Source organism: Ochotona princeps, chromosome 2 (genome assembly GCF_030435755.1).
Source record: "Ochotona princeps isolate mOchPri1 chromosome 2, mOchPri1.hap1, whole genome shotgun sequence".
NCBI classification, from domain to species: domain Eukaryota; kingdom Metazoa; phylum Chordata; class Mammalia; order Lagomorpha; family Ochotonidae; genus Ochotona; species Ochotona princeps.
In genome coordinates, this window is record NC_080833.1 from 104,675,712 (window position 1) to 104,696,031 (window position 20,320).

The window sequence follows — 20,320 nt, forward strand, 5'->3', positions numbered from 1 at the left end:
GACGGCCCAATGCATTGGGACCCTGCACCCGCGTGGGAGACCTGGAAGAGGTTCCAGGTTCCCGGCTTCGGATCGGCGCGCATCGGCCTGTTGCGGCTCACTTGGGGAGTGAATCATTGGACGGAAGATCTTCCTCTCTGTCTCTCCTCCTCTGTGTATATCTGGCTGTAATAAAATGAATAAATCTTTAAAAAAAAAAAAACACATAGCCAGCCTCATCATCCCCCTTACCATTTTCCATTGCGCCTACCACCTCATGACATACTTTATTATTAGTTAGTTATCATACTTATTGTTTACTGTTTTTCCTGCTAGAACGGGGGGGGGGGGTAAGGATTTCTGATTGTTTGCTAAATGAATGGAAGATTTATGTCCTAAAAAGCCACTATGGAGGACTATGTCCTCATGACTGAATGGAAGAATGACGTATCTTGAACACTACGTATTTCCAAATGTCTGTTAAAGCCCCTTAACAATCAGCATTTCCAAACTGAATGTCCACCATCTTCCTGGTCTCTGATTCACGTTCCCTAAATCAGAAATGATATCATGGCCCGTGTGGCAGCCTAGTGGCTGGAGTCCTTGCGTTATATGCACCAGGATTCCATGTGGGCACTCTTTGATGCCCTGGATGCCCTGCTTCCCATCCAGCTCCCTGCTTCTGGCCTGGGAAAGCAGTTGAGGACGGCCCAAGGCCTTGGGACCCTGCACCCACGTGGGAGACCAGGAAGAAGCTCCAGGCTCCTGGCTTCGGACTGGCTCAACTCCAGCCATTGCAGCCACTTTGGAAGTGAACCAGTGGATGGAATATCTTTTTCTCTGTCTCTCCTCCTCTCTGTATAAATGACTTGAAAAAAAAAAAAAAGAAAAGAAGAAATTGATATTCCTCAAGGCCCAGAGATTGCTATCATTTTCAGCTCTTCAGATCTCATCTTTCTCTTCCATTATCACCCAGTTGAGTCTCAGGAATGTTTAGATTCATTCCTTCTTGTGCATTTTAACTGCTCTGCCCCAGTTCAGGGTCTATTAATTTTCACTAAGTCTTGGGTCTTTCAAGGATGACCTCTTTAGCCTCTCTATTTCTAATCTCTTCTCCTCTGTTATTTGCTCTATGCACATAGGAAATTTAAAAAAAAAAATTTTTTTTTTTAAGGCAGAGCGAGAACGAGAGATTTTCCACTTGCTGGTTCCCTAAATGCCCAAGAGCGAGGTCTCCTAAGGGGCGGCAGAAACCCTGTCCCTCCATGGTAGACATCAGCAGGAAGCTGGAAATGGAAGCACAGCTGGGACTCAAATCTAAGCACTCCAATACAGGATGCAGGTGTTCCGAACAGCGTCTTGACCACTGTGCCAAATGTCATCCCTAAAATTCACTTTTTTTTTCCCTAGAGATTTATTTTATTTTCAGTGGAAAGACAGATATACAGAGGAGATACATAGATATACAGAGAGGGGGCAGTGACAGAGAGAAAGATCTTCCATCCTATGATTTACTCCCCAAGTAGCTGCAACAGCCAGGGCTAATCTGATCTGAAGCCAGGAGCCTGGAGCCTCTTCTTCCAGGTCTCCCACGTGGGTGCAGGGTCCCAAGGCTTTGGGCCGTCCTTGACTGCTTTCCCAGCCACAAATAGAGAGCTGGTTGGGAAATGGGGTTGCTGGGATTAGAACCGGTGCCCCTATGGAATCCTGGCACATGCAAGGTGAGGACTTCAGGCTATTGCACTGAGCCCCCAAAGTTCACTTTTAAAGGAAAAAGAGGGAGAGGCATAGGGAGTGGCAGAGGGAGAGAGAAAGAAAATAAAAATGAAGGCCAAGTCCTTTGATTCCTCTACATTATATCTATCCACTTCTCTTTCCACTGTTAGGCTGCAGCCCAAGTTACCATCATTTGTCTCCTGAACTTAGCAATATTCTTTACTGCTTTTGTCAGTGATCACTTCCCGACTTACTCCACACTCTACAAACAGTACTAAGAACTTGAAGTGAATCATGTCACTCCTGGATCAAGATCTTTCACCAGCTTTTCAGCCCAGTGAACTTAGAATAAAATATGAACTTCTTACTATGGCCAACAAAGCCACCTCTTCCCATATTCTGTTTCCTGCCTCTCAATCCAGTTTTCTGGCAGTTCTCATCCTACTTCACTGACCCGTAATTTACCCCAAAATGCCAAACTCTCTCTCCCACTGGGCCCTTCTGTATAAACATTCTCTCTTCCATTCCTTTTTCTTATTATTCCTACTCATTCTTCAAGTTTCAGCTCAACTCTTACTTCCTCAAAGGCTTTCCAGATCTACAATGAGCACTCTCACAGCACCGCAGCTTCTTTTCACACATGTGTATGTGCACAGCCATGTGTGCAAGTGTAAACAATAACATATGACTGTAAACAAGTCACAGTCTGAAAACTGCCTAGATCAGATCCTACTTAACCTCACTGAACATCAGCTTCCAAAGTTACAATACAGGGTAGTTATGAGGACAAAATAATGTATCTCAAGTACTTCATATATTGAATACTTAGAGGTATTAAACAACTGTGACAAGAAGACTGGGGAATGGTTAAGATTGCTTTATTTTTGGCTTCTGTGTTTTTTCTTTAAGGATTGTTCTATTCAAAAGGAAGTATTTGAATTAAATTTTGAAGGATGAAGAGAATAATGGAGGACCCTTCAGGTTGAAAATGACCAAATGTGACAGGGAAAGATGATAAGAAATGTGGGGGAAAGCAGAGGAACTCAAAAAGTTACGCTAGGGCCCGGCGGCGTGGCCTAGCAGCTAAAGTCCTTGCCTTGAACGGACCAGGATCCCATGTGGGTGCCCGTTCTAATCCCAGCTCCACTTCCCATCCAGCTCCCTGCTTGTGGCCTGGGAAAGCAGTTGAGGACAGCCCAAGGCCTTGGGACCCTGCACCCACATGGGAAACCCGGAAAAGCTCCTGGCTCCTGGCTTTGGATTGGTGCAGCACTACTGTTGTGGTCACTTGGGGAGTGAATCATTGGATGGAAGATCTTCCTCTCTATCTCTCCTCCTCTCTCTATATATACATATATCTGGCTTTGCAATAAAGATAAAATAAATCTTAAAAGAAAGTTACACTAACAAATTGCCCCTTCTCCGTGTGCTTACCAGTTGTGCCATTATATATTCTTCATTAAAAAGCACTTGTTAATTAAGATGCTAAAGAATACAGCAGATTTGACCCCAATCCTTCAGGGCCTTGAAATCCAGAATACACACACACACACACACACACATAGATATAAAGTAAACAAAAGCAGTAAAATAAAAACATTACTCAACATAGTATCCTTGTAAGTTAGGTATGGAAGGGAAAAACAGATTCATAAACACCCAAACTCAAATCATTTATTTATAAAGAAGCCTAGATCTAGAATAGGCTTTTAGTGGACTATTACAAATGTTCACTTAATTACCTTGAGCACAAACTTAGAATGGAGAAAGGTACCCCAATAATTTTAAGGCGCAAAGGGTGATTTTAAGGTGAGAGGATTATAGTGGGTCATACCCAAAGTAGATCATAAGAAGGAACTTAGATTTAAGACCTACCACACACAGTATCTTCTTGAGAACCCTAAATATTCCAAATTGTTTGAACCATAAACATCACATCTTTCTTTGTCTTTCCTTACTCTCCCCTACGACTTCTTACCTTCCAGGAGATCTCGGGCCAGCCCTGGCTCTGCTCCTGTGGAACGGACAAAATCCGACAGGAGAGCATCCATGTCCAGGGTCATGTGATCATCAAGTACTTTCAAGTAGCGGGATGCAGGCAGGACATAGATCAAAATTTAGCCTCCACCTGAGGAGGAAGTAAACACATAAAACTCAAATTACACTGCAACAGGATAATTAGAGCCCAATTTCAGCAACTTTTTAACCAAATGGGGAGACTAATTATCATGGTTCATTCATTTCAGTTGAATTGTAAACTAAAACAGTTCAAGATGTATTATGAAGACTAACATTTAGAAAAAAAATATTTAGCCCCCTAGCTCCTATTAATATTCCACCAAAAATAAGGTCTTGATTCCTATATTAATCACAAATCGATACAACTCTGAATAAAGCTTTTTTTCCTGCTTTTCTAGAGTATTAATTTCAACCACGAGTTTGCTTATGAAAATTAAAAAGAAGGCAGCAAATCATCAACCCAAAGAACCCCCTACCTGCAATGTTCTTGAACATGGCACCTTGCTTATTTTCCTCCCAGCATTTGAAATACTTTGCAGTTAAGCTGTCTAGCAACCTCCTCTAACACACACATTTCTTGAAAGCAGGCAGCCTGTGCATTCTATTTACTAATGTATGCCCAGCAAGCAGCACCAGGTACAATGCTCGCACACAGGCTCTCAGTAAATATTGTGGAATAAATGAAAACTGTGCACCAGATAATTTCAGAGTTGACTAGTGATCTGACAGTAGAAGACATGGGAGAACTGATTGCTAAAACTACGCAAAACTCCTGGAAATCAAATGAGCTATTTGGCATAACAAGGGGAATCCCAAAGGTTCATAACACAAAGGTTACCTCTGCCCAAGAAAAACATGATCTCAGGAAAACGAGCCTACCCCACACGTCTTTCTATACCCAGGAGAGATGGTTTAAGTGAACACCAAAGAAAGCAATCACTTGCAAAAGATGTCTTCTTTCAGACCTGACTGGTTCAAAGCCATGTCCCTGACCCCGATAGGCTGGCACCAGCCCAACATTCCTGAGGTTGACAGTCCCAGGTGAGGAAGCAGTAACAGTGAAGGACGATCTCAGAGGCAATTCTGTTTGGTTTCTAATTCTCTGTTGGAAGAAGACCTATTCAGAAGGTCGCCAGGTACCTCCTTGCCCTATCACAACCACCCTTCTCCTGCCAAAGGACAAAGGTAGAATTACTGAAGGCAATAGGTGATGATGCAAAAATGCCTTTTCCAAAACAGCCTACAACCTATAGGTGATTCCCAGGAACGTTTCTTAGCATGTCTCTCCCAACCCCAGGACTCAGCCTGTTCAGCAGCAGTATCAAATCCTGATTTTCTGTATTCCTTAGAAAGAAAAAAGAAGTAGACAATAAGGGTTACAGAATGTGGGTTAAAATTCAATAAGCCAGGCCTGGTGCAGTAGCCTAGTGGCTAAAGTCTTCGCCTTGCACACGCTGGGATCCCATATGAGCACCGGTTCTAATCCCAACAGCCCTGCTTCCCATCCAGCTCTCTGCTTGTGGCCTTGGAAAGCAATTGAGGATGGCCCAAAGCCTTGGGACCCTGCATCCGTGTGGGAGACCTGGAAGAAGCTCCAGGCTCCTGGCTTTGGACTGGCTCAGCTCCGGCCATTGCAGCCACTTGGGGAATGAATCAGCGGGCAGAAGTTCTTCCTCTGTCTCTCCTCCTATCTGTATATCTGATTTTTCAATAAAAATAAATATAATTTTTAAAATTCAGCAAGCCACTAATCTGATTACATTAGTATTTGTTTTCTAAAAAGACCCATTCTATTTTTATTTGAAAAGCAGATTTACGGAGAGGTCTTCCATCTGTTGATTCACTCCCCAAATGGCTGCAATAGCCAGAGCTGAAACAATATAAAGTCAGGAGCTTTTTCCCGGTCTTCTATGTGGATGCAATGGTCCAAGCACCTGGGCCATCCATCCTCCACTGCTTTCCCAGGTCATAAGCAGGATCTGGATGGGAAGTGAGGTAGCTGGATTTGAACTTGTATTCTCAAGGTATGCCAGTGCTGCAGGCATAGGACTAACTTGCTATGCCGTGCTACCTGTCTGTTTTTTGTTTTGTTTTTAAAAGAGATGGTACATGAGTGTTCTCCCTTACACTGCTCTAGTAGTACAGATTCATGACAGGGGAATGATTTATTTCTATTGTAGTCCTAACATTCAGCAAAGCACCTATAATACAGTATGTAGTCAATAAATGCCTAATGCATAAAGGATTAAGCAACTAAGTGAACCCCCATACCAGCCACCACTAAACCACTAACCTGAGCTTAGCAGCTCAGAAATTCTAAGGCACTATCCTGGTCCCAATCCTATCAAAGTTTTAGAAAGTCTCTGAACAGATATCAATCATATCATTACTCACACCACTCTCATACAATTTCTACCTATATCCATTTATATGCAAAAGCGTCAAACATCTCACGGGAAAATAGAAAAGATAATGCACATTTTCCAAGTCTGCTCTACTAATTGGATGACTTTAGTCAAAGGTGACTCTTTTCTTTCTTTCTTTTTTTAAATTTTAGATGATGTTTACATAGTTGATTAGGGTGGGAAGGGTCCAGGCACAGGGGAAAGTGGGTGAGACCATTGTTTTCAAATTTTCCTTTTCTTCTTGTATCAGGATAAGGGTGGAGATAAGGGAAGAAGCTGCACCCAGCCTCCCAATCACCTCAGTACCAGGAGATGGGGAACTGCATCCTGATGTCATCCCAAGGTCTCTGATGTGCAGCATGCTCCAAGGGTTCTGGTTAAGTGGTTTCCATAGTTCTGAAATACTGTCGATCTTGCCAATCCATGGATGAGGAATCCTTCCAAGGTCCATTAGCTGACACAGTCCACCCCAGAGTCTCCATTTGCCCAGATATTTGCTGTCTACGCTTGGCTGGGATAATTGATCAATGTGTTCTGCCCTCCTTCCTCTGCCATGGCACCTGATGTCCTCTGCTGGCTCCAATGTACTGCCATATCTTCCATCTGCATCTGGGTATGCCACCTACTGCTCCATCTAAACCACTGAAGGAGGACCAGTTCTGACACATGCACTCCATAGTTAGATCACAGATCCTGCAATTCTCCCCATGATTGGGGTTCTGAGTCCAGTGGCTCAGTCTGGGGTATCCCCAAAGAAACCTTGTCTGAAGCGATCCCAGACCTGATTCTTATATGTGGTTGCCAGTACAGGGCCCAGCCCTGTCTGTTAAAAGGTGCCTCTTTCATAACCTGGACTTGGACTACATGATTTTCAAGAAGATTCTTTCCAGGTCTGAAAGAGGATCTCCCTCAATTGGGCCTCATAAACTCTGAACCTTACATTCTGGCTCAGTCTGACTGCTTTCAGTGTCTAGCTTACTTTAGTTTCCATTTCAAATTTACCCTAAAGGGCTACTAATTAATAAAGAACTTTTGGCCCAGGATATCTCAAACTCAAAATATCAATTCATGAAATAAATTAGGTCCCTTCATCCTAAAAAACTAAATTCCTTCAGAATCAATGACCGCTCCCTTCCCTAACAAAAGCAAAAATTCCTTCTCCAACCCCTTTTAGTTACTGCATTGATCATAGCAGATATGAGCACTCCAAAAACCGCAAAAACATATATGATCAAAAACTACAAGTATAGCTGCAAAACAAATCTCAATCTTCTCTCTTAAAAAAAAAAGTCAAGTAACAGTAAAGCCACTTAAATAATTTTCCGAAGGAATGTGAGAAGTATACAATAAACACACAAACAGCAATCAGCAAAACGATGCTCAGTAGAAAGAAAAGATATCGAGCCACAGGCTTGTGGGCAATTTTCCAGACATAAACGTCCAGGCGGGGAAAACAAGAAATGTCAAAGTCATGGCATCACAGCCACCCATGTCAACATGGCAGGTTAAGCTACTTAAAAAAAAAAATTTAGAGGCCAACAATATCTAGAAAGACTTGCTCTGCAGCAGAAGTTTAAACTCTGACCAAACTTCTTGGAGACATGCGTCTACCTGATGTCTCCAGGTGCACACCACGGACTCCACCCTAACCTTACCCAACAGGTGAGGCCCTTGCTTTTGTTACATCACCATCAACACCTGGTTTGAGCTTCTCCAATTCTAAATGGGGCTATCAAAGCCAATGACTCATTCGCAGTCTGTGCCTTTCAACGCACAGGAAGGAAAAAATAAACAAAAACAAAACAACAACAACAAAAAAAAAACCCAGAACATTGGCTTTCAATCTTCAAAATACGCACAGGATGCACTCAAATATTTCACTGACTGGTATAGATAGATCTCATTTTAACTCTCAATCTTTTAATCTTCCAATTGGAATGGCTTTCAACAATTATTTAATCTAATTACTGCCCTCCATGCAAGAATCCTCCTTTTTCATTTCTGACAAACAAATCATTGTCTCACTTGAATACAAGTTCTGAAAGTGAACTCATTCCTTAGTCACGATGTCCATTTTATTGTCAGAAAGCTCCAATTATGGAAACCAGTTCTAATAATATTTTTTATTTGAAACAGTTACAAGACAGAGAACTTCATCCACGGGTTCACTCCAAAGATGCTACGTGTATAAGAGATCTTTAAAAATTTTGTGGTTGGTTAGATGGAACTAAGCTTTAATACCCATTGACAAGTACAAGAGCCAAATGGGATGGGGGACAGACTGGTCTACTGCTACACATACTGGCAAATCAGGGTAGGGGGCGGGCCTGGTGGGAGTTATTGTGGGTTGCCCCGACTAGGCTGCAGCTCCCACTGGTTGATGTAAGGGCCGAGTATGTGCTGGGCAGAACCAGACTGGACTGCAACACCCATTGGTTCCAGTGCAACTCGGGACTGAAAACAGAACCAACCCAGCAATTGCAACCACCAGCTGATCGGGGTGATGGACTGTGCCGGGCCCTGTGCTTGCTAGAACATACAAGAATCTGGTCTGGGAATACCTCAAGGTTTCTTTGGAGATCTCCCCAATCGAACTGCTGGACTCAGAACTCTAACCAAGAAAAGACAGAAGACAGAACAGGTCAATCATTCATCTCAGCTATATGTTGGCAGCGATATATGGGGCAAACGGAGACTTTATGATGGACCATATCAATCAGTGGACGACCTCATCGAGCAAAACTGGCAGCGATTCATAACTGGAGAACTATTAAAACCACTTGAGCAAATATCTCAGAGCATGCCCCACATCTGGGACTTGGGGTGGGCGGGAAACCAGGTGGGGCTTCTCCCTCAATATCCTCCTTTACCTCAGATACATAATGGAAACAATATGGACATAATAGTATTACCCACTTCCCTATACCCCCTCAACTTCCCTATACCCCCTCAACCTTTTTTTTTTTAACCGTAATTAACTATGTAAAGATTGTCAACAATACAATAAAATAAATTTAAAAAAAAATTTTGTGGAGAGTTCTTACTGTGAAAAAAACCATACCTGAGCTCAACTTCTAAAATACTGTTCATTTTTTCCCCCCTGCTGTTGGGACCTGGGTTTCACGCCCCCGCACCAGGCAGCGAGGGGTGAGCTGAAGCCCCAGTGGCTGTAGGCGCCAAGTCTCACCCACGGCCACGGCGATTTTCAGGTGGTGCCGTCCTCCCCGGGGGCCACACGTACCTGAGCCGGACAGGAGCACGGGAGATAAAATATTGTTCATTTTGATGTAAAAAATTGGGGCACTCCAAAGATAGTGTTTTCACAGTAAGATATTCCACAAACTTTTGAAGACCCCTTCATACATGTAGCACTTTCCTAACACCCATCTTACACATTAACAATAGTTGGTCATTATTTCTAATTTATAAATATAGAATTAAAAAGCCTTGAAAAGTCATGTGGCTGGTCCAAAGCCTGGATCATCTAAACCCACTGTACCACACTGCTTCCAAGCAGCACTTTTTAATTCCTGTTCCATAAGAAAGGGCTATGACTATCTTAATTATTTAAGACTTAGTTACCTGCCTTACCATTTTCCTCATTTCAAATCCTACCATCTTTCTGAGCAATTCCAATGCTCACCTGCATAATCCAGCCAACAATTCTGTTGGTTCAAGTCCTGACACCTCTGCGCTAATCCAGCTTTCTGATACTACTTCTGGGAAGCAGCAGACAGGGCTCCAGTCCTTGAGTCCTTGCCACCCACATGGGAAACCTGGACTGAGTTCCTGGCTCCTGACTTGAGCTTCACCCAACCCTGAGCTATTGTGGGCATTTGGGGAGTGAATTCGAAGATTGGAGATCTCTCCTTCTTCTGTCATTGGGCCCTTCATAAATAAATAAATACATATGTAAATCTTAGAACAAGCAAAAACCAGACATTTGGCTTAGTAATTGAGATGCCAGTTGAAAAACCCACATCCCATATCATAGTGTCTGCATGCAAGTCCCAGCTCCAATGCTGGCTTCTTGCTAACGCACACTGTAGGAGGCGGCACAAGTGGTTGTCCTTGTTACCTGCATGAGATTCAGTTTGAGTTCCTGGCTCTGAGTGAACCAATGAATACAAGCTATCTTCTTGTTTACCTCTTTTAATCTGTGCCTTAAATAAATTAAAAATCAATTATTTTAAAACGTGGGGAGCAGGCCTGACACAATGGTTCAGCAGCTAAATCCTTGCCTTGTTTTTTTTTTTTTTTTTTTATTAATTTTTTTTCTTTTTATTGTATTGTTGTTGACAATCTTTACATAGTTAATTACAGTTAAAGGAAAAAGAAGGAAAAAAAAAAGGTTTAGGGGGATAGGAAAGTGGGTAATGCTATTATGTCCATATTGTTTCCATCACGTATCTGAGATAAAGGGGGATATTGAGGGAGAATTAAATCCTTGCCTTGTGTGATCTGGGATCCCATGGGCACCGGTTCATATCCCAACTGCTCCATTTCCCCATCCAGCTCCCTACTTGTGGCCTAGGAAAGCAATCAAGGACAGCACAAAGCCTTGGGTTTCTGCACGCATGTGGGAGACCTGGAAGAAGCTCTAGGCTCCTGGCTTCAGACTGGCTTTGCTGCGGACATTGCAGCCACTTGGTGAGTGAACCAGCAGATGGAAGATTTTTCTTTCTGTACATCTGCCTTTCAAAAAAATAAATCTAAAAAAAAAAAAAATCAGGGGAGTAAACTGCTTTTTTGGTTCAGCAGTGAAGGTGCCACTTAGGACACCCACATCCTGTACTAAGCATCCTGTTTTGAGCCTCATCTCCAGTAATAATTCCAGCTTCTTTCTAAGGTACATCCTGGAGGGCAGCAGTTAAATGGATCAAGTAGTTGGGTACCTGTCAGTCATGTAGGACACTCAGATTGAGTTCCTAGTTCCTGGCGTTGGCCTGGCTCAGCCACAATAGCTACCGTGCAAGTTTGAGAAATGAACCAGGGATCAGAAGCATGTTCTCACTTCTCCCTTGCCCCTTTCTCTCTTTGAAATTCAGAAAAATCTTTGAAATTCAGAAAAATCTTTGAAAAATTAGAAACACACAAAGAACTTAACACAATCCCTCTGTGCTTACAGAGCTCCCAATAAGTTGAAACACACACACACACGTACAACTTCACAAACAGCTGCAATAAATGCCAGGGAAGAGAATATTATCTCCTATATGGAGTTGAGTTGAGAAACATTTGCCTAAGAAAGTAATGTTTCCTCTAATAATTGAAGAATAAGCAGCAAATGGGGAGACAAACTAGAAAGGGAAAAATGTCCCAAGGCACAGGAAAGATATCCAAGTTCTGTGGCAAGAAGGAACACATAGGAACAAAATAAAAAGAAGGCAAGTGAGTCTTGGAAAAGACTCGAAATTTCATCCTTTTATTAATGAGAAGCCACTGAGAAACAATCAAGTTCCCTAATCAAAAGAGCACCTTGATTATAGTGAGAATAGTTTGGATAGAACACAAGTGGTTTTGGCGATGACTCCACAGCCCCAGAATTTCCTCCTCACCTGGGAATCTCACAGACACTTAAAACCAACATAAAAACATGAGCTCATTCTTTTCTGTCTCCAGCTCTCTCAAATCAGTCCTTCTGCAATATTGCTGATTCTAGAACGTAATACCACATCCGGTCTACGACCTAAGCCACAAGCCTGACAGCCACCCTGGACTTCTCTCTGACCTTTTCCTTACAAACAATGTTTTACTTTAGAGGGTTCTCACATCTACCTGATGCCTTCCACAGGTTATTGCTCACTCTAATAACCCAGATGTGAGGAAATATCTTCCTACATTCTCCTTTCTCCTCTCTCCACTCACTAATAAGCCTCTTATCAGCAACCACCATGATCAACTTCAAGTGCAAATCTTACAGTATTATATCCCACTGTTCTAAAATCATCAGTGGGTAATGACTAAAGTCTAAAATCCAAATTTCTCAGGCCCGGCGGTATGGCCTACTGGCTAAAGTCCTCGCCTTGAAAGTCCCGGGATCCCATATGGGCGCCGGTTCTAATCCCGGCAGCTCCACTTCCCATCCAGCTCCCTGCTTGTGGCCTGGGAAAGCAGTCGAGGACAGCCCAATGCTTTGGGACACTGCACCCGTGTGGGAGACCTGGAGGAAGCTCCTGGTTCCCGGCTTCGGATCGGCGCAGCATCGACCGTTGCGGCTCACTTGGGGAGTGAATCATCAGATGAAAGATCTTCCCCTCTGTCTCTCCTCCTCTGTGTATATCTGACTTTGTAATAAAATAAATAAATCTTAAAAAAAAATCCAAATTTCTGTATAAGACAAATGAAGTCCTTTCTGATCTGGCTTCACCTAACTCTCCACCTTTAACTATCTCCCATTATTCTTTTCTTTGTATTGGTAATTTCTCAAGTACACTAAGTGTTTCAAAATTTAGTGTCTTTACACATAAATTTCCTCCTGCCTACAAAGACTCCCAGTCTAGCAGGTGAATTCTTAACTCTTCTTTAACTTCATTACTACCTTATCTACAAAACTTTCTCTAGATTCTCAAGTTAAACTGTCCACTTCCCGCTTCTGGAACATCAATGACACCTTGCACTGCTATCATAATATTGATCACAGAGCATGCTATTTGAGTTCATTTATGTACTTCTCTCCCCACTAGACCAGGAGCAATTCGAGGGCAGGAATCTATCTTATTCATCTTGTATCTGTAGCATCCAAACACCTCAAAGGCATTCAATTTGAATTCATGTGAACTGAAATTTATTTTTAGAGTACTCTATAAGACACAGACACACACAGACAGAAAGACACACACACACACACACACACACACACACACACACACACACACACACACACCAGCATTAACAGTGTCATACATGGGCAAGTCTAGAACAATGGCATATCTCAAACCCATTTCTTAAGATTGTTATATGACTGACTGCAAGGGATTTCTCTTTCTAAACACTGTTTAGCTCAGACTAATACTGTATCAAAATTAGTCTGCATGCTCTGAGTGCCCAGCTACTTACCAGCAGGAAAAATGACCCCAAATTAAATGATTATATTTAACAGAGATCTGTTAAAATGCCTTAAGAACATTTAACAACATCCCTCATGGCTTCTACATTCCTATTCCCAGTGCCTCAAGCTTTAGGGATCCATCCGAGTCCTCTGGAAAACCACAACATTCAAGACTGTGGAGAATTTTTAAAGGTCAAAGACTCCTCCACGTCTGTTACGTCAGCCCCAAGGAATCCAGAGAAAGGGGAGAGCGAGACAGAAACACTTAGAAATTTCACACAACTCTTGATTAGGTAGCAGGGAGAGATGAATGATTATCTTGGCAGATTGGTTATAGGTCATAATGGGGTCTTCCAACAAAAACAAATATAACCTTCTGACAGAGACAGAAAACATGACCAAATTCCAGTCTGCAGGGGCATATGTACAATTTAGAGGTATTAAGATGGTTTTGAAAGGAAGAAATGAAGAGAAAGAAAGTAAAATATGTGTTCAAACTTCAGACGTCACTTCATTTAAAAGTCTAACCCTAGGAAGTTTTTCTGATTAATTCTGTATTACAGAGGCAGATGCTGAAGTTCCCAGAGCTGAGCAGCATGCCTCGGCTACACAAGTAAAAGAGTGTAATGAGATCACAATACTTGCACACACAGTTCACATACAAGCACTGAGAAAACATAGGCTGTCGATATGCCAAGACTACCCTTACGGCTTTAACTCCTTTTGACACCACATTAAGAGAAAGAAATGGCTCTGGATTCAGAGATGCATAGGTAATATATAAACACTTTATGCCTCAGTTTCTTTTTTTAAGATTTATTGATTTTTATTGGCACGGCAGATCAGATTTATGGAGAGACGGAGAGACAGAGAGAACTTGGTGCCTCAAGCTTTAGGGATCCATCTGAACCCTCTGGAAAACCACAACATTCAAGACTGTCGAGAATTTTTAAAGGTCAAAGACTCCTCCACGTCTGTTAATGTCAGCCCCAAGGAATCCAGAGAAAGGGGGGAGAGAGACAGAAGCACTTAGAAATTTCACACAACTCTTGATTAGGTAGCAGAAAGAGTGTGTGTGAACCATCCCCTGGTTCACTTCCCAAGTGGCTGCAGCAGCCAGAGCTGAGCCAAGCTGAAGCCAGGAGCCAGGAGCTGTCCTCTACTGCTTTCCCAGGACACAAGCAAGGAGCTGGATGGGAAGTGGAGCAGCCAGGCCAGAAACCACACCCAAATGGAATGCAGCACTTGCAAGATGAGGATGCAGGGCCAATGCCTCAGTTTCTTTGTTTATAAAGTGAGGAATTATCCGCATTTCAGACCTCTTGTTGCGATTCAATTAAGAAACACAAACCCACTGGGGAGCACCTGGAACACAATAAATCTCAACGTCATTGGTTTATTTTTGCCCAACACTGCCTCACTCCACTGGTACCCAACATAGCCCCCCACCCCCAGTATCTTTACTTAAAAGCTCCTCTCTTCTGCCAAATAACTTCCCTCAACAAGTTCACACACACACTTTTCTAAAGTTTTGTTTTATTCTACCAGTCATACTTACCAACCTTCACTCTACTACTCTACTCATTTCAGGTTCAAAGATTTTATAATATTCTCTTAGTGTGGTGTGTGTTACCTAATTTTTTTAATTGGAAGGCAATGTTTACATTCTGCATATTTCTGGGTTGTTTACTACTTCTACTGCAGGGCAAAGCAGAAGAATGCCTATTTTCTCCTCCTAAATTAAATCTAGAGAAAAAAAAAAAAAAAACAAAAAACCTCAACCCAACCTTACAATTAACCATTCCCAAAATAATGCAGCTGTTTACCACATACTGTAGTTAGTGGACATACCCCAGCTGCTCCACTTCCCTTCCAGCTCCCTGCTTGTGGCCTAGGATATAGCAGGGAAGGATGGTCCAGGGCGTTAGAACCCTGCACCTATGTGGGAGACCTGGAGGAAGTTCCTGGCTCCTGGTTTCAGATGGGTGCAGCTCCGGCTGTTGAGGTCACTTAGGGAGTAAATCATCCATCAGACAGAAGATCTTCCTCTCTGTCTCTCCCCCTTTTTGTATATCTGACTTTACAATAAAAATAAATAAATCTTTAAAAAATAAATAAATAAAATAAGATGGCAAAACCCCAGGGCTACTGGGATTAGAACCGACACCCATATGGGATCCTGGTACGTTCAAGGCAAGGGGCGTACTAGGCCACGGCACCGGGCCCTGGAACCAATTTTCAAATATTTACTTAGCCAGCAATGTCTCTCCCCTGCTTGACTCTTTTTTTTTTTTTTAAAGATTTATTATTACTGGAAAGCCGGATAAACAGAGAGGAGGAGAGACAGAGAGGAAGATCCTCCATCCGATGTTTCACTCCCCAAGTGAGCCACAACGGGCCAGAGCGCGCGCGCTGATCCAAAGCCGGGAACCAGGAACCTCCCCTGGGTCTCCCATGCGGGTGCAGGGTCCCAATGCTTTGGGCCGTCCTCGACCGCTTTCCCAGGCCAGAAGCAGGGAGCTGGATGGGAAGTGGAGCCGCCGGGACTAGAACCGGCGCCCATATGGGATCCTGGCGCGTTCGAGGCAAGGACTTTAGCCACTAGGCCACGCCACCAGGCCCTCCCCTGCTTGATTCTTAACTACTAGACATTTTACTGTCAGCAAATTTCCATTTAATGACAGAAATAACACAAGGAGAAAAAAACTTTTAGTGTGCCTGGCATGGTATTCTAGTGGCTAAAGTCCTCGCCTTGCACACTTCATGATCCCATATGGGCGCCTGTCTATGTTTCGGAGGCCCCACTTCCAATACAGCTCCCTGCTTGTGGCCTGGGAAAGCAGTGGACGGCGACCCTAAGCCTTGGGACCCTGCACCTGCATGGGAGACCCAGAAGAAGCTCCTGGCTTCGGACCAGCTCAGTTCCAGCGCTTGTGGCTACTTGTGGAATGGATCAGTGGGCCGAAGATCTTCCTCTCCTCCTTTCTGTGTATTTGACTTTCCAATAAAAATAAATAAATCTTTTTAAAAAATTTACTGTACTATCTGCTCTTGGATAGCCATAAAAATTAACTCACTTTGTACATTTCCTCTGGTAAATTAATTTCCCTTTGCATAACTACTAATTTTATAAATGTTTCAAACAATTAAAAACTTTCTTTCCAAAAATTATATAATAGTTCAAAGACAGATTTCTTGTATTACTATGTTTTGAAAATTCTTATTTATCTGAAAGGCAGAATGACAGAGACAAAGACACAGACAGATGGATCAATTTCCCATTTGCTCATTCATTCCCCACATGACCACAGCAGCTGGAACTAGGCCAGGCCAAAACAGGAAGCTAGGAACTCAGACGGAAGACCCTACTACTGGCCAGCACCAGCTCCCTCCCAGGTGCAACTCAACAGAAATCGATTACGGAGCAGAGACACAACTCCAACCCAGGCATTCTGAGATGGAAAGCGAGCAGTCCAAGCAGCACCCACCACTAATACTATTTTTTAAATTCTCCACTATACAGTTCCATCTTTCTGAGCCGTACCTAAAACTTATTTGAACTCCCCCAGGCCAAAAAGGAAACAATGACCTTGTACTTGATATTGTTATATACTGCACTGTATTAGTTGGTCTTCCCAGTGTATCTTAAATCTTCAATTTTTCTGCCATTCATTCAAAAATTACCAGTAGATACCTCACAAATGTTTGTGGCTCTAAACTATTCATGCATATGGATAACTTAAAACTATCTAGCCCAAAAATAGACTTCTGAATTAGTTGCTGGTTTCAAATTAACTTCATCAATATACATAGCCAGAGTCTATATGAACAAATGTATTTATACAGCTGTTTGCACGCTAAAACTAACTTCTCTTTCACTGTATTTTTTCTTTTTAAAACACTTTCACAAATACAGTTTCACAATAAATGTTTAAATTAGTCTTCGAGGCACTTAATCTCATCATTTCAGATGAAACACACAAGCAGTGAGAGAAGTTTACAAAGTTAAAGTGATAACAAAATGACTGGACGCAGGTATTTCCACTGACTGTGGGCTATCAGCTCTTCATGGATTTACCAGTGAAATCACATGAATCTAGTCAAGCAAGCTCTACAGATTCAGAACCTTAATGTCTTGCCTCCCAAAATACCATCGACACTGTCTCCTAGTCATTACCATCCTCTCTACCTACCACAAAGCACATGTGCGTGCAACACACACACACACACACACACACACACACACACTTATTCCCAGTCTGGAGTTAAGATGCAATCCTAACGGAGGGTATCCTGAGCGCTATAATACATTGTGCCTTTCATAGAATAATTTTCCTATTGGAAACAATCAATCCTTTTGGGCCTGGTGTGGTGGCCTAGCGGCTAAAGTCCTCACCTTGAACGCCCCGGGATCCCATGTGGGCACCAGTTCTAATCCCGGCAGCTCCACTTCCCATCCAGCTCCCTGCTTGTGGCCTGGGAAGGCAGTCAAGGACGGCCCAAGGCCTTGGAACCCTGCACCTGTGTGGGAGAACTGGAAGAAGTTCCTGGCTCCTGGCTTCAGATTGACGCACTACCAGCCGTTGTGGTCACTTGGGGAGTGAATCATCGGATGGAAGATCTTTCTCTTTGTATATCTGACTTTGCAATATAAATAAATTAATTTTAAAAAAAGAAATCTAGGTTCTTGGCTATACCTCGAACCATTAAAAAAACAATCCTTTTATATTTACCACATAAAATTAGGTTATCTGAACATAATACAATCTGACAGATCCAGTACCTGAGACTATACACCACACCTTCTATCATTTACATAATTAAAACACCATGTTTGGATCTTATGCAGCAAAACAAGCCTGCAGATGAGGTACAGAAAGTCTGCTTTCCCTGCTCGATACTTTAGAATCATAGGACGTCTAGAACTAGGGCATCAGAGATCATTCTGCACCCTCAAGTTACAGATAAGAGCACTTACAACCAGTTGAGTGAGATTAAGTGGCTTGCCCAAGTCACAAAGTTAACCAGTAGTATATCTGGATGCAGAACAGAAATCCGTTGGCTCCATGCCAATTGTTAGTTAACTTCACATGTATCTCCAGTCTCAATTCAATTCTCCATGTGATCCACTTCATGTATTTATCCACAAAATTGCTTTTCTACCTGCCTTCTGACTAAATATCTTACTTCTATAGATGGGTATCAAAAAAAAGGTACAGGGCCCGGCGGCGTGGCCTAGCAGCTAAAGTCCTCACCTTGAACGCCCCGGGATCCCATATGGGCGCCGGTTCTAATCCTGGATCCACTTCCCATCCAGCTCCCTGCTTGTGGCCTGGGAAAGCAGTTGAGGATGGCCCAAAGCTTTGGGACACTGCAACCGTGTGGGAGACCAGGAAGAGGCTCCTGGTTCCCAGCTTCGGATTGGCGCAGCACCGACCGTTGCGGCTCACTTGGGGAGTGAATCATCAGATGGAAGATCTTCCTCTCTGTCTCTCCTCCTCTCTGTATATCTGACTTTGTAATAAAAATAATTAAATCTTTTTAAAAAAAGGTATATACTCATGAAATCTAATCACTTAAGCAAATCATATTTAGAAAGAGAAGTCCCCTCTATGGGAATCATTCAAGTATGCCAAAATGATGTGGAAATATTCTAACACTACATCCCTAAAGTTTGAAGTTTGGTAGCAAGAGGGTAGAACAGAATTATGTGTCATAGAAGAATACCATTTATTTTCCACTGATAGATTAAAGCTATAATATAGCTTTTTAAAAAATATAATATAGCTTTTCAAACAGTGTAGAAAAATCATGGCTTTCACTAAATTCTGAAAAGGATAAAACGTAAAATGAAACCAAGACAAATAAAGCACCAAATTTTAACATGGTATTTCTCCTTATTCAAAAAAAGTCTGAAAGCATCAAAGCAGTAATTTCCTCCACATTCACTTACTCAAGGTAGTGGGACAGTGACACTTTTTCTGGTTAAGAAAAAAAAAAAGCCATCATCAATCATTTCAGGAGCCACCCCCCCGCCAGGTCACTGTGGTTGTTTGCTCATGAAAACCTTAACCTCCTGACTCAACCATTCAATAAGTGCCTAAGGACACTCCACACCCGGCAGACTGCTAAGCGAAGGTGAGGACAGTCAGCCAATAAGTCATTACCCCTCCTTTCTACAAGTTCTACCAGTGGGCTGGTCACAGACAAAAACCTCAAAATAGGTAACAGCTAACTTCCATGATTCAATAGAGATTCACTGAGTGCTTGGGACCAGAAAGAGAAAAAGATAAAAGGGAAATTTTAAGAGAATATCTTTTAGAAATTTAGCAAACAACCTGCTGTTTTGGATTATAAAAATCCTATGCTCCTCTTCAGAAATGCCAGTGACGGGCCTGGCACAGTGGCTTTGCAGCTAAAGTCCTCGCCTTGAACGCGCCAGGATCCCATATGGGTGCCGGTTCTAATCCCGGCAGCTCCACTTCCCATCCAGCTCCCTGCTTGTGGCCTGGGAAAGCAGTCAAGGATGGCCCAATGCATTGGGACCCTGCACCCGTGTGGGAGACCTGGAAGAGGTTCCAGGTTCCCGGCTTCGGATTGGCGCGCACCGGCCCTTTGCGGCTCACTTGGGGAGTGAAACATCGGATGGAAGATCTTCCTCTCTGTCTCTCCTCCTCTCTGTATATCCAGCTTTCCAATAATAATAAAATCTAAAAAAAAAAAAGAAATGCCAGTGACGAGAAGCTGATTGTGTAGTCTTTTGATAGTAACATTTAACCACATGTTTTGGTCAATGGCATTGTTTCCTTCACATTACTATTTGGGAAGCCAAGTAAGTACTCATCATGACCAATAAATTTTTTTTGTGTTGCTATTACTGTTTCTTATTACTATTAATTACTAACCACACTATAAGAGGATGGTTGATCTTAACCAAAAACTGGGATGAATTATTCCTATGCAGAATGTACTTTAAGGTCAAACAGATGACAATCCATATTAAATTTTAGACAACCCTTCGCAATGACATAGAGTCACACCAAATATTCAGAGTAACAGCTCTCTGCTTTTCTTTCCCCTTTCCAGGAAAAGTACAAAATGTATCAGTTACTACACACATCATCTGGCATATAGCCCACTGCCCTGGGGC

General features: G+C 42.6%; 1 protein-coding gene and 1 pseudogene across 4 annotated transcripts in view; both read right to left on the bottom strand.

Annotated features, from left to right (window-relative positions):
- The window catches only part of OTUD7B (OTU deubiquitinase 7B), a 61,664-nt gene that overhangs the window by 20,893 nt on the left and 20,451 nt on the right, over positions 1-20,320 (bottom strand). For 3 of the 4 annotated variants that reach the window (XM_058660185.1, XM_058660186.1, XM_058660187.1), the window contains exon 2: positions 3,674-3,823. In XM_058660185.1, the coding sequence (XP_058516168.1) occupies positions 3,674-3,758 (85 nt within the window). In that variant the 5' untranslated portion in view covers positions 3,759-3,823. Of the gene's footprint in view, positions 1-3,673; positions 3,824-20,320 lie in introns of those variants that run through there. The other variant, XM_058660189.1, reaches the window with a different exon arrangement.
- On the bottom strand, positions 9,221-9,333 carry LOC118758771 (small nucleolar RNA ACA64; annotated as a pseudogene).